At 48.1% G+C, this 11,944-nt stretch overlaps 3 protein-coding genes across 7 annotated transcripts; 1 reads left to right on the top strand and 2 right to left on the bottom strand.

The window, feature by feature from the left end:
* Window positions 1-1,174: 1,174 nt before the first annotated feature.
* Window positions 1,175-4,195, top strand: FOIG_04406 (long-chain acyl-CoA synthetase). 2 transcript variants are annotated; one of them, XM_031202625.1, is made up of 3 exons: window positions 1,175-2,692; window positions 2,779-3,488; window positions 3,548-4,195. In XM_031202625.1, the coding sequence occupies exons 1-3, from the start codon at window positions 2,019-2,021 to the stop codon at window positions 3,889-3,891; spliced, it is 1,728 nt and encodes a 575-aa protein (XP_031068072.1). In that variant the 5' UTR covers window positions 1,175-2,018; the 3' UTR covers window positions 3,892-4,195. The 2 variants fall into 2 exon arrangements, with proteins under 2 accessions (XP_031068072.1, XP_031068073.1); XM_031202626.1 differs by having other exon boundaries at window positions 2,779-4,195.
* Window positions 1,175-6,083, bottom strand: FOIG_04407 (uncharacterized protein). 3 transcript variants are annotated; one of them, XM_031202628.1, is made up of 3 exons: window positions 4,718-6,083; window positions 3,535-4,662; window positions 1,277-3,465 (listed from the first exon to the last, which is right to left on the bottom strand). In XM_031202628.1, the coding sequence occupies exons 1-2, from the start codon at window positions 5,726-5,728 to the stop codon at window positions 4,300-4,302; spliced, it is 1,374 nt and encodes a 457-aa protein (XP_031068075.1). In that variant the 5' UTR covers window positions 5,729-6,083; the 3' UTR covers window positions 1,277-3,465; window positions 3,535-4,299. The 3 variants fall into 3 exon arrangements, with proteins under 3 accessions (XP_031068074.1, XP_031068075.1, XP_031068076.1); XM_031202629.1 differs by having other exon boundaries at window positions 1,809-3,312; window positions 3,371-4,662; XM_031202627.1 differs by having other exon boundaries at window positions 1,175-4,662.
* Window positions 6,084-8,555: 2,472 nt separating this feature from the next.
* Window positions 8,556-11,077, bottom strand: FOIG_04408 (uncharacterized protein). 2 transcript variants are annotated; one of them, XM_031202630.1, is made up of 4 exons: window positions 10,132-11,077; window positions 9,366-10,065; window positions 9,006-9,313; window positions 8,556-8,950 (listed from the first exon to the last, which is right to left on the bottom strand). In XM_031202630.1, the coding sequence occupies exons 1-4, from the start codon at window positions 10,550-10,552 to the stop codon at window positions 8,895-8,897; spliced, it is 1,485 nt and encodes a 494-aa protein (XP_031068077.1). In that variant the 5' UTR covers window positions 10,553-11,077; the 3' UTR covers window positions 8,556-8,894. The 2 variants fall into 2 exon arrangements, with proteins under 2 accessions (XP_031068077.1, XP_031068078.1); XM_031202631.1 differs by having other exon boundaries at window positions 8,607-9,313.
* Window positions 11,078-11,944: the final 867 nt, after the last annotated feature.

Below are 11,944 nucleotides of genomic sequence, written 5' to 3' on the forward strand. Positions count from 1 at the left end.
AGAGAAGCAAGAGCTAATGCGGCTAAGATGCATTCACAAACAATGGTGACTTGTGCTTGGATTGGGTAAAATTCCCACCTCCTCATGAGATGTCCATGTGTAGCAACCACTGGAGGATCATGACAGTTGACATCGGACGTAAAAGACTGAAGTACCAACCGACGAGCTTCAGGCTTAGAACCCAATCCAATACACCGAAGCTAGTTACTGGTTTCAGCACTGGATTTGAGCCTCCCCTACCTTTAATCTCCACCTCATGATGTAGGGTTAGGACCCCCTGTGAGAAGTGTGAATCGGTGTATACAGCAATAAGGGTAATGATACTCCCGAGTGAACTACATTCTTTCCTAGCAATATTTGAGGAATCAATTTCGGTGGGCTACAAAAACCGCAACTCACCTTTTCGATGAAATTTACGGAGTAGTTGTCATGAGCGACATGATGCGGGACCAAGACACCATCAGTTGTTCATCGGAAGAGGTAGGCTGCCACATGGCAGGACTCCAGGCAACTTAATCAATCAAGCGAAAGAATACGGAGCCTCAGCAGAGAATGTCTCTTCCCTTGAAACAAGGAGGCCTTTTCGTTTGGTATGACTGTCAACGACTATGCGCCAATTAGCAATTGAGTTTAGACAAGTCCCATGTCCATGGCGCATTATTAAGCATAATAGTTCCACCATCAGGCGGTTGGAAAGTCATGTTGACTTATACATATAGCCATATGGGACCGGATCGGTATTGTAACTAGATTGGCAGCTTGTGTTGGGGCTGAAGCCTGCCGCACTGCGAATGACCGACTGTGAGGCGTTCAGTATATTCTTTGGGTCACAAGGCTTTCGCCAGACTCCTCCGAGTTTTGTTCTTTCTGGGCTGAAGATAATGAACCCCAACGTGGCATTGAGCTTTCAGTTCTTAATGTGACGCAGAACCAAAAGTGACCGAATCACCTAGGTTGGTGGCATTGATGGCGACCTAATGGTCGTTCAATTTTCTAACGATTTATGCTTCTTTGCCAAGTCTGGGGACTATATCACAATGACCCTTGAATGCTCTCTTGCGTCCCGCTTACCTAGTTCAGTACTCGCTCTGGGATGTCCGGAAAGTGGATGGAACTTCACGAGTGTCCAGATTGATCAGATAAAAAATTTTCCTCTCTTCGCCGATCTCGGGTTGGGGTGTGGACGTAGAAGGTTCCGGCTTTAACCCTGCGCAACTGATGAGGGGCAACTCATCTTATCTGATCATCAGATTAGATACTTGGCGCAAAAAAAGCCGCTAGAAAAAAACTTGGTCTCGCGCCGGCCTGGGCTTGATGGATCAAGCGCAGGGTTAAGGCGATGAAATGGCACAGTAGTACTGACGCGATGAAGTAATGCAAGTGGCCACAAAAGGTGCGTGGATGGCGTAGGAACTGAACAGAAGCTCCGTCAGGACGGAACCATCCCCAGGGTCCCGGTTCTTTGTCGCTCGAGACCGTGCCCTTGGAAACATGGGTGAGGGAAGACACAAGGTTGCAGTTGACCAATTTGACACGAGCGTAGAAGCTCGATCAAGAATCCTGGATGATCAGTCCACCAAACTTCGGACGACTTCGCCAATGGATGACGGCGAGCGATGATGCAACTGGCGATGTCTAGTGTGAGACGGCGTCCATCTGGACACCACCAAAAACTCATAAAAATTGCCGCACCAGTTCGGCCCTGGTACAATTCCGCATTGTTTGGCTCCTTATACACGCACTTGATTCCGTAATTGGCGTCAACCCCATCCAGGAGCATGGGCCTGAACGGAGTACGGCACTGATGGTGGGGCAGGACATCATGGTGGGTTAATACGGACGGAAGTACACGTTGATAGCGTCTGTTTGAGCTTGAGCATGCATATTATTGCAAGGGAGAACCCTTGATCGGCATCCACTGCTGTTTTTTCTCGAGGACTGCTTTCTTTACAGACCTCGTCGTGTTTCTCCGAAGTTCCCAAGTGATTTTTCAGTTCCAAACTTCATCCACACTCATCATGGCGACCGAAGCGACGAATATACCTTCCGCGCCGTCGCGGCAACAACAGAAGCTCTCTGTCCTTGAGGGCCCTGTCGATCCTCCATTGGTTGATTTGACGTTGGGTGAGCTTCTTGAGCTTCAGACATACCAGCATGGCAACCAAGAATGTCTGGTGATTCCCTGGACAGGCGCCCGCTGGACATACAATGAGCTCAGCCAACAAAGCTCATCTCTGGCGCAATCGTTATTGGACATGGGCATTGGAGTTGGCGATCGTGTTGCCATCATGGCAGGTAACTGTGAACAATATGCGGCTGTCTTCTTCGCGGTGGCTAAAATCGGTGCTATCCTTGTCATCCTGAATAACACATACACACCAACTGAAGCGATGTATGGGTTGAAGTTTTCTGACAGCAAGATTTTCTTCACAACGCCAAGAATCGGACGGCTTGACCAGACGCAGCTGCTACAGCAGCTTGAGAATAAGAAGACAGCCCCCATGGTCGTAATGCTGAGAGGAGACGAGTCTGGTAAACACCAGACCTATGACGAATTGGTGAATGCTGGTCGCAGGCGAAACCACCAAAGACTGTATCAAGCCATGACCAAGGTGCTTCCTCATCAAGTGGTCAACCTTCAATTCACAAGCGGAACGACCGGATTGCCCAAAGCTGCGATGCTCACCCACCAGTAAGTGATCCATGAATTCCTCTGAGCAGCGTGTTAGCTTGGTGCGAACTGTCGACTTTTCGAACTCTAAGCTGACGAGTTTATAGCAACCTGGTAAATAATTCACGCTTTATTGGGGATCGCATGCGGCTTGGTCCTGCGGATATTTTGTGCTGCCCTCCACCGCTGTTCCATTGCTTTGGCTTGGTGCTCGGTCTTCTTGCTGTTGTCACTCACGGCGGTAAAATCGTGTATCCGGCGGAGGTTTTCGATATTGACGCAACGCTCAAGGCTATTTCTGATGAACAATGCACTGCCGTTCACGGTGTTCCAGCAATGTTTGATTCGCTCTTTCAGGCAAAGTGGCCCGAGAACTTCAACTGCGACAACCTGCGTACTGGTATCATCGCTGGTGCACCCGTTCCTCGATACCTTATGGAGCTCCTGGTAAACCGTTTCGGAATGACAGAGTTCACCAGCAGTTACGGCTTGACGGAGGCTTCCCCAACGTGCTTCAATGCCTTCACTGACGATTCCATCGATACACGATTGACGACTGTCGGTACTTTGATGCCTCATGCAAAGGCCAAGATTGTGGACCGTGATGGCAACATTGTACCTGTCGGTGAGCGTGGTGAACTCTGCATTGGCGGTTACCAGCTACAGGCTGGTTACTGGAACAACTCAGAGAAGACCAACGAGACTATGATCCGCGACGCTGCTGGCGTCCTCTGGCTGCATACCGGCGATGAAGCTGTTTTTGACGAAAATGGGTACTGTTCGATTACTGGGCGCTTTAAGGATATCATCATCAGAGGTGAGTTAAGAACATCAGTCTTGGCAGTACGGAATGATTGACTGACCCCGCTTCAACAGGTGGAGAGAACATTTACCCGCTTGAAATTGAGGAGCGTCTGATGGATCATCCTGCTATAACACGTGCTATTGTCGTCGGCCTCAAGAATAAGCATTATGGTGAAGTCGTAGGCGCGTTTGTTGAGTTGGCTGAAGGCCACCAAAAGCCCCAATTCGAGGAGATCAAGGACTGGTGTCGCAAGAGGCTTGGTGGTCATAAATCGCCTGCCCACGTCTTCTGGCTGGGTGATGGCGATGTTCCGGCAACGGTCCCTCTGACAGGAAGTGGTAAAGTGCGTAAGTTTGAGATGGCCAAGCTGGGCGATGAGCTTCTCCGAAAGCAGGAAGTAACTGCGAAGCTGTAGTGTGGAGTGGAGTGGACAGGACTGATTGAGTTCAAGCGATGGATTAGATATGCATATTTTGAAGCGTGATGCGATTATTAACTTGAATTTTGGAAGATAAAAGTTTAGAACCGAGAGAAAATTGAGGAAAGGCTATTATAGATACAAATGGAAAGTAGCTGGTCAGACACCCAACACCTGCCGTTTTGTTTCTTGGCAGTCCCTCGTATGCACGCAAAAATCCAACCTTACAAGCTGGAAAGTCACGAGTGAGACACGGCTCTTTCTATCACAAGCATAATTTGAGGATATCTAAAAACCTGTGATCCAAACATGAACTTTTTATTGCTGTCCCGAATATCTCAAACCAGTACCTATCTACCTGCATTTACTATAAATCTATTATGACCCTCATATCCTGTTCGACACTCACAGCTTAGGCACAAGACCAAGCTTTGTACCAGCAACAACCTTCTCATTGTCTGCTAGTGGGCACAGTTGGAAGAAGCGCTCTCGCGACGATCTGACGAAAGCGCTGCGCTGATGTGGCAGATCGACAAGTTTGTCTAGACCCGAGCCATGAACGAAGTCATACATAACAATAGTTGTGTTGGTCTCCTGAGACTCCCCAACAACATACATAGTGCGCGGATCATCGAGATAGAGGTAGTGCATCAAGCTGCTCCACCACGCCGACACACGGTGTGGCCCGCGGAATCGCACGTCACCTACAAGGGAATGTCGACCGCGGTCGAAGTCACCAGCGTTGAAGTAACCACCCAGTCGATCCTCCTATTAAACAAAATCGTCAGAAAAGTAGCAGAAAGAAAGACATACATGAACATACCTTGGCCCAATAGACCTCAAAATATGCAAAGTGGATATCATCCCACTTGGCTAGAAGCGCAATTACATGCGGATCATCATGCACCTCGCGCAAATACTCCTGGTGTTGCTCCAAAGTTCCCGTCTGGCTCCATCCCTGGGAAACACGAGGATCATTCTGCCATTCATGAAAGAGACGTACGTGCTCGGTATCATTATAGTCGACTGACACCATGGAGAAGGTCTCGTTAAGATGAGGAATCCATCGGCTGTAAACAACAGCCCCAGGTGCGGGCTTAGCTGGTCTGACTGGGTGCCATGACTGCTGAACTCTCTCGGGATCATCAGGATCTCCGGCGATTGTGATGGTCGTTGTATTGTGTAAAGGAGTCAAAGGGAATGATCCAAGAGGTGCTGAGGTGGGCAGAGATGAAGGCGATTCTTCTGGGCACCAAACAGGTCGAGGTCCAAATGGTGATCCAGCGCCTTGCCAGAAGGTACTTCGCAGGAGAAGGACGAGGCTCTCGTCAGTCTTGTTGGAGGGTTGGCGCTTCTCTCGGCCCTTGAGAGGGTGATCAATGGCAAGCAACACTGCTGTGAGTTGTTGGCCCAAAATAGCGGCCCCAACTCCATGTAACTCCAGTCGATATGATTCCACGGATGTTCTCAAAGTGAACAGAGCATATGCAAGCAGCCAGACTTGACCCAAGCTTGGCGCCTCGGTGCCAGCCCAATAAACGGTGACACATGGTGAACGGCGTGCCCGAGCCCAAGGACTGTTGTTGGATTGAGGTGGAAGCTCGCTTGACTTCAGATCAATTGGGTCTGAGAAAACGAAGCCATCGTTGTAAAGATCAAAGGGCAAACGCTTGTCAGACCCAGGAGCTTTCTGGACAAGTTTATAGGCTGGCGCATTCGTGTCAGGTTGTGCCGAGACTTTTTCGATCGCAAACTCGGTCTGGTAGGGATGAGGAAGCTTGACGACAGTTTCTCCAGCCTTGAGGGCTGAGAATGTTCCTTGTGGCGCTGACATTGTTCAAACGGTCTGAGTATTAAAGATTGGACATTAGCGAGAAGGATTGGAAAAGGATGAAAAAGTTCGACACACTCAAGAAGCTATTCACACCAGGATACCAAGCTGCATAAGTGGGAGAAGGTATCCATGCCGGTCCTCCACCTCGGAACAAGCTTGACACCTTGGGACAGCATTCTGCATGGATGGTGTACCCATCAATTCCGCAACTTTCCAGGCCATTGCACAACTTTCTCGGCTCTGGTGCAATGAGAGACTAGTGGTATTTTCGAGGCGACGTCAAGAACGCGGAAATGGACTTAACTTGCCAAGCCGTATGGCAGCCAGATCCCGAAGATCCCCTACTGTGAGTTGTGCAAACCAACTCTGCTCAGGGTCAAGATTACCGTGTGGGTCAGAGCGGATCTGATAACTCAAGCCCAGCCACCCTTGACGCCCGATTTTTTTCTTTCTGCCTGCACACCCCCCTCCTCTTTATCCGGTCCTCGGAGCTGTTTATTCCCAGGATCAGGGTCTAGGTATTGCCGACTTTGACCGCTTGGAAAGGCCAGCAGGATCTGATAAACCGCTCAACCACGCTAAAGGTTCTGCAGGCTCACCAATTAATCACTGGGGGGGGGAGTGCCGGCTTCATGATCCTTGTAAACGTCAATTCCAAAAGTTTTGATGAAGAAAATGGCCTGATGAATGCCTCGAGGCCGAGTGTACCTGGAACCTCTGTTCCGGGGACATTGTTTGGTCTCAGCGGTCTAAGGCACGCATGCTTAACCCTAAGCAGTGCATCGATATTGCAGCCCCCACGTCTGCGAAGAGTCAAGCACATGGGGCCGTTTTCCTACCATTTACGTGGTGTATGCTTAAGTCACGTAACTTTGCGAACAGCCATGAGCACGAAAAAGACACAGGACTTAAGACATGTAAGTTACGGGTTCTCAAATCTGCCGATATGTGTAATTAGTGATGGAGGGGCCCATGGCGTCAGTTACATGTCAATCGCCGCTCACTTGTCAACTTGGCTGATACTTTGACTTTCCAGCATGCACGTTAAGACTGGTTGGTAACCCGGTAGCCAGGTACGAGGAAACCATGCACGGACAAACAGACAATTGAGCGATGGGATGTCCGATCCAATCTTATCAATCTGATCTGATCTGAATTGCTCGTACGCAAGACCCTCTTCACTGCAAGATGGAAGATATCATGTCTGAGACATGAATGCTTATTCCCGATGATCAGCTGTTAATCACATGCGATCACTGATCTTTTTCATCCGGAGTAGCGATGAACATGGGTATAACGAATCCTTGGTTAGAACTGTCGATCTCGTCTGTCTTCTCCCCTTTTCGTTCACATTCTTGGTGTTTCTTGGGCGAAGGTAACCCCAGACACCATACTCGGAATACGGTACCGGGTGAGCTGTACAAAGCGATTCATGACGTGTATGTTCTGAACCTTAATGGCTATTAAATACCATAGTCTTAATTGCAGAGGCCGATGGGCCTGAACTTTAGTGTTTTTGTTTCTACCACGTGGACCAAGACTTCGAATAATGCTTGGCTTTGGCTTTTTCTAAGTCTAACAAGGTCTAAAGACACTACTTTTGTTATTTCAGCTGCTCTTCAAACCAACATAGGCAATTAGCTAGTCATAAACCTTGAAAGCCTGATTGCCGATGATGAGATGAAAGTAGTGTACGAGAACTATGTTGATGGCATAATTCGAACCCACGATGTGATATACAAACTGTGAAGTACATTGTATCTGACATAGGTGGTCCTTCGCAGATCGCTCTCTTGTCTCAAGGCATCTCAAAACTCGCACTTGCTATAACTCTTGACTTATATATTCACACTTGGAATACAAAATATTTACTCATCCGTGTGAGTTTATGCGCTAGAATTGTCCATGCTAGTCTGATATAACGGTGTTGAGACCTACTGCAGCCCAAGTCTATCATAGGTTGAATGGAAACTCCAGCTTCCTCAATGCTCATTGTTTATTATGAACTTGCCACTTGCATGTGTGCTTTCCCGGCTCATCGTTTACTGTCGTAATTTTCGAGGATTCTAGGCTTAAGACTTGAGTTCTATCCCATGCGTCCTCTGCATGTATCATGCCATTAGTTTATGCTGTCCGTAAATAGAACAAGCTTTCTAAACAAACAAACTTTTCACTGAATCTTCGGTAATTTGTACATCCCTAACCCTGATGGATTGTCTCCTGTCCTGCCTGTAGATTGGCGTGAGTCTGGATGTTGTAGAGGAGACCCGAACAAGTAGCATATCCACCGCAAGGATATGTCTTTGGCTCGAGGGCTGAAATATGACGGTTCGGGACTTGCAAACGATTCTTTTATTCCAAACGCATCCTAGGTCCAGTGACCAAGTTTTACCCTATTAGTACGCATATTAATTATATTGCAATGTACAGGTCCGTGGCCTTTAATGAAACATGGGTGCTGTTGTCACGCAGAATCATGATCGCTAGATGTGCTGTCAATCTAATACAATCTACTCTTATCGTCATTTTATTGTAAATTTTCGCCAAGAGGTATTGATGTGTTTATTGCTTCCGTACTTCTGTGGATTGCCTTTCTCGAAGAGCTTGGAACGGAGAGAAATGTCGAGTAACTTTAGTTGCCTTACAAGAATGCGAAACCCTTCTCATACAGAACCATCATATGTCTGAGGGTCTGCAATATGTACAACTATCTAAATTAACATGTTACGGTTCATAAAGTTCCGCTAGTTGTGAGAACTGCAGTCTTGGCCCTTACTCTTGTCTCCGCGCCTGTCAAGAAAACCTGAGGGTGAAGGATGTAAGCGAGTCGTGGAAAGCATTGGATATATGAAGTTGAAATCGTGAATATCAACTAACATGCTAAATGAAGACGAAGATAAAGTCGTTTCATGACAACGGCTTCGATAATCATCACTTCAGGGTCCCATTGGGGTCAATCTCATGCTACATGGATTCAGTCATCCGTGAACAAGTATAAGATTGGAATAGTTTCCCCCTCTAAACATGGGATAAGAGCTTAAACTCTCATAATAGGTATCAAGAAGAAGTAAATAGTACACCCAGGACAACGCAAGGCTGTCGATCATCCTCAGTAGTATGTCTAAAAGATTATATCCCGAACGCCAGTCACTAAGATCGTTTCACATTAAGCCTTAGCCTCGTCAGTCTTGCGGCCACCGAGTTGCATGTAGTTCCAGCAAACTATCAACTCATGTCAGTCATCTTAAGAAACATATCAAAGTCCCGTTTAACTTACTCGTCCAACCAAGATCATCTCGGAAGCAAGACTGAGCAACTTCCTCACCATAAACAGTGCCCGTGTCAGTGCTCGATGCCACAGCCTTCTTTCCAACTGCGAGTCCAATCACAGGAGGGTAGACCACAAGCTCCTTGAACTCTGGGATGTGGCCTGCTCGTTGGCTGAGGATGCTTTGATGAATGTTCTGTGCTACGTAGTGGCCGTGATGCATGGCACCACCACATCGCTTGATACCGGGCCAGTTGGTGATATCGCCAGCAGCATAGTGTGACTCGGCGTTGGGTGTGCCATCCTGGAACTGCAGGCTATGCGCGAGTCAGCAACTTGGGATTTCAAGTCAGAAGACAATCTACTTACTTGGGCTTGATCTTGACAAGACCGTCCGCATCGAGGGCAGAGGTCGGCAAGTATGTTGAGGTTGGAACACTCCTGGAAATGGCCATGATTACCTCGCTTGCGAACATCTTATGGCCGTTGGTGAACTCAATCTCATACTTCTCATTTCCGTCAGTCGTCTCGACCTTGTTGTTGGCAGCTAGACGGTGGCTCATGAGAACCTCAACACCAGCCTCACGGAGTAACTGAAGAGCCACATCCTTGGTCTCATCAGGAAGACCTTCTGAAGAAAGGAGCTTGTCACGAGAGTGGATGAGAGTCACCTTGAGGTGAGGCTTGACCATTTTCAGCTCTGCAGCCATCTCAATACCAACAGCGCCTCCACCAACGACCACGACGCCGTGCTTAGCATTATGGACAGAGGTGATGTGGTTCTCGGCTTCAAGGAGATATTGCTTTCGTGTCTTGGACTGAGGCACGACGGGCCAGACGCGGCGCAGACCGGTAGCGGAGACGAGGTAGTCGTACTCAAGGGTGCTCTTCTCCTTGGTGAGGTGAGCAGAGATGGTAGCTTTCTTGGTTGCAGGGTCGACACTGGTGACGGAGCCTTGGATGATGTTGATGCTGGGGTCCTTGAGGCCAGGGATATCAGAGTACTTGACCCAGTTCTTCTTGGAGAAGTTGGAATCAGCAAGAGCCAAAGGGGAGCCGATCAAATGGTCTACGATACTGTCAGGGTCCGGCACTTATCATATCGCTTAGCCCAGCTGAACTGTGGAGTACTTACAGTAGCCATCCCTCTCATCGACAATAGTGATATCGACGTTGAAGCGAGGAAGATCAGGATGGTGGATGTATGGCTCAGAGTTCATGCGGGGAGAGTATCCTTGGCTCAGATCAAGCAAGTTGACAGCAGCAGATAGACCACCGTAGCAACCTCCAAGGATGAGAACGCGCACGGCGTTGGATGATTCGGGGAGTGAACCCATTGTAGCAAAGGCCTTGGAGTGGGATGTAGGACGATTTTGACGTCGAAACACGAGATGTGACGCTAAAACAACAGATCTTACTTGGATCTGAGGCCGAGGCAAGGCGAGGGTTGTATGCAAGGAACTCGAAGTAAAGAAACGTATGGCCTGAGATAGAGTCGCGTGTGGGACTCTGAGTAGTTGTCCTGAGAACCTGGCCGACACTCGGGCAATCAACATGAGCTGAATGATGGAGTACTTTGAGTATGAAGATGGGGGGGATGAGAGAAGAAATAGTTGAAGCAGTCAAGGGAAGAAGAGGTGAGAGAATATACGTAGATGAAGGCCCGGGAATAAACGACAGCACCCGTTGAGGACTACCAGTGACGCAAGGCGGTATGGCATCTGATACGAGGAGGAATACACTGTATCCGTACTCGGTTTAAAGGCGCAAGAGAGACTTCAATATCGGACCAAGACCGGCTCCGGCCCCGGCTTCAAACAAGGGACCTTTCATCTCTCGGCTGGAGCCTGCATGGCCCTGTTTCTCCATCGTAATTCCCAAGAATCTTTGGGCAGTCTCACAGTGAGATTGAGGAACGGGAACGGATCAGAGCATGACCAGTAAGACAAGAAAAAGCAGCGGGGCACTCTCCATGATCACGGTGTTGGTGTTAGTGCAAGGAACTTTTTTGTATGTGGATGTGGAGTTAAAGTTATCAGATCCGTCCTAGACGGCCAGCCACCACAAGCGACGGAATACCGTGAACTCCACTGAAGCCTGAGCACCCTGGACAAGAGAGAAAATTATCAGATCCGACGGATATCCGTTCTCCGCTGACTCATCCAAGAACACGGAGTCTCGAGGCACAATTCCACTTCTCGTGATGAATTGTACAGTGTGAAGGCCGTTATCTGATCGATCTTTGGAGTAATGATTTTGACGATCTCTAGACTAATGGACTTGTTACGCAAATCCTCTTTCGTTGTGCAATCCTTTCAAGAAATTCCAATGTAGAGTTTATTCGATTTGCTTCTGTATGTTGAGAGAGCAAGGATGTGTTATGAGAAGAATGGATGTTGTGAGTTATTTATATAGCGACCAACCTCGGCAATGGATGTAACATATATTCTCAACTCCTTAACAATAGACATTTTGATGCGCTTAAGCTACGATGTTCTTGAAACCGAACAATTATTCTTACTGTGTCTTCTGCGTCTGTCGATCTTGGTGTGCTATCGGTTGGGAAATCCGATGGAGGGAATCAACTCAAGGCTGATCAGGTAACTCAGTCTAGTCAGTCCCAATGCTGGGGGACCACGCCCAAAGATCAAGTCAGGCTTAGCAAGCGAGCCAGTGAATGACCGAAAAGAATTATCTGATCCGAATAATCCCTGACGTTTTGAATTAGCTCGCCCCGCTGATGGATCAAGCTCATGGCAACAGGATCACCAGCGACTCGTAACTTCGGGGAACTGGTGCAGTTGGGAAATAACGACGGATGTTGTTCTCCTGGACTTGAAGAATCTTAGGAAATCTCGAATTTGAATATCTGTATAAAAGTATTGACGCTCAACTCGGGCCAAAGCAGAGCCCATCACCTTGTCTGTACTACACCTTGATACGTCCAC

The sequence above is a fragment of the Fusarium odoratissimum genome (assembly GCF_000260195.1).
Source record: "Fusarium odoratissimum NRRL 54006 unplaced genomic scaffold supercont1.5, whole genome shotgun sequence".
In the NCBI taxonomy this organism is placed as follows: Eukaryota; Fungi; Ascomycota; class Sordariomycetes; order Hypocreales; family Nectriaceae; genus Fusarium; species Fusarium odoratissimum.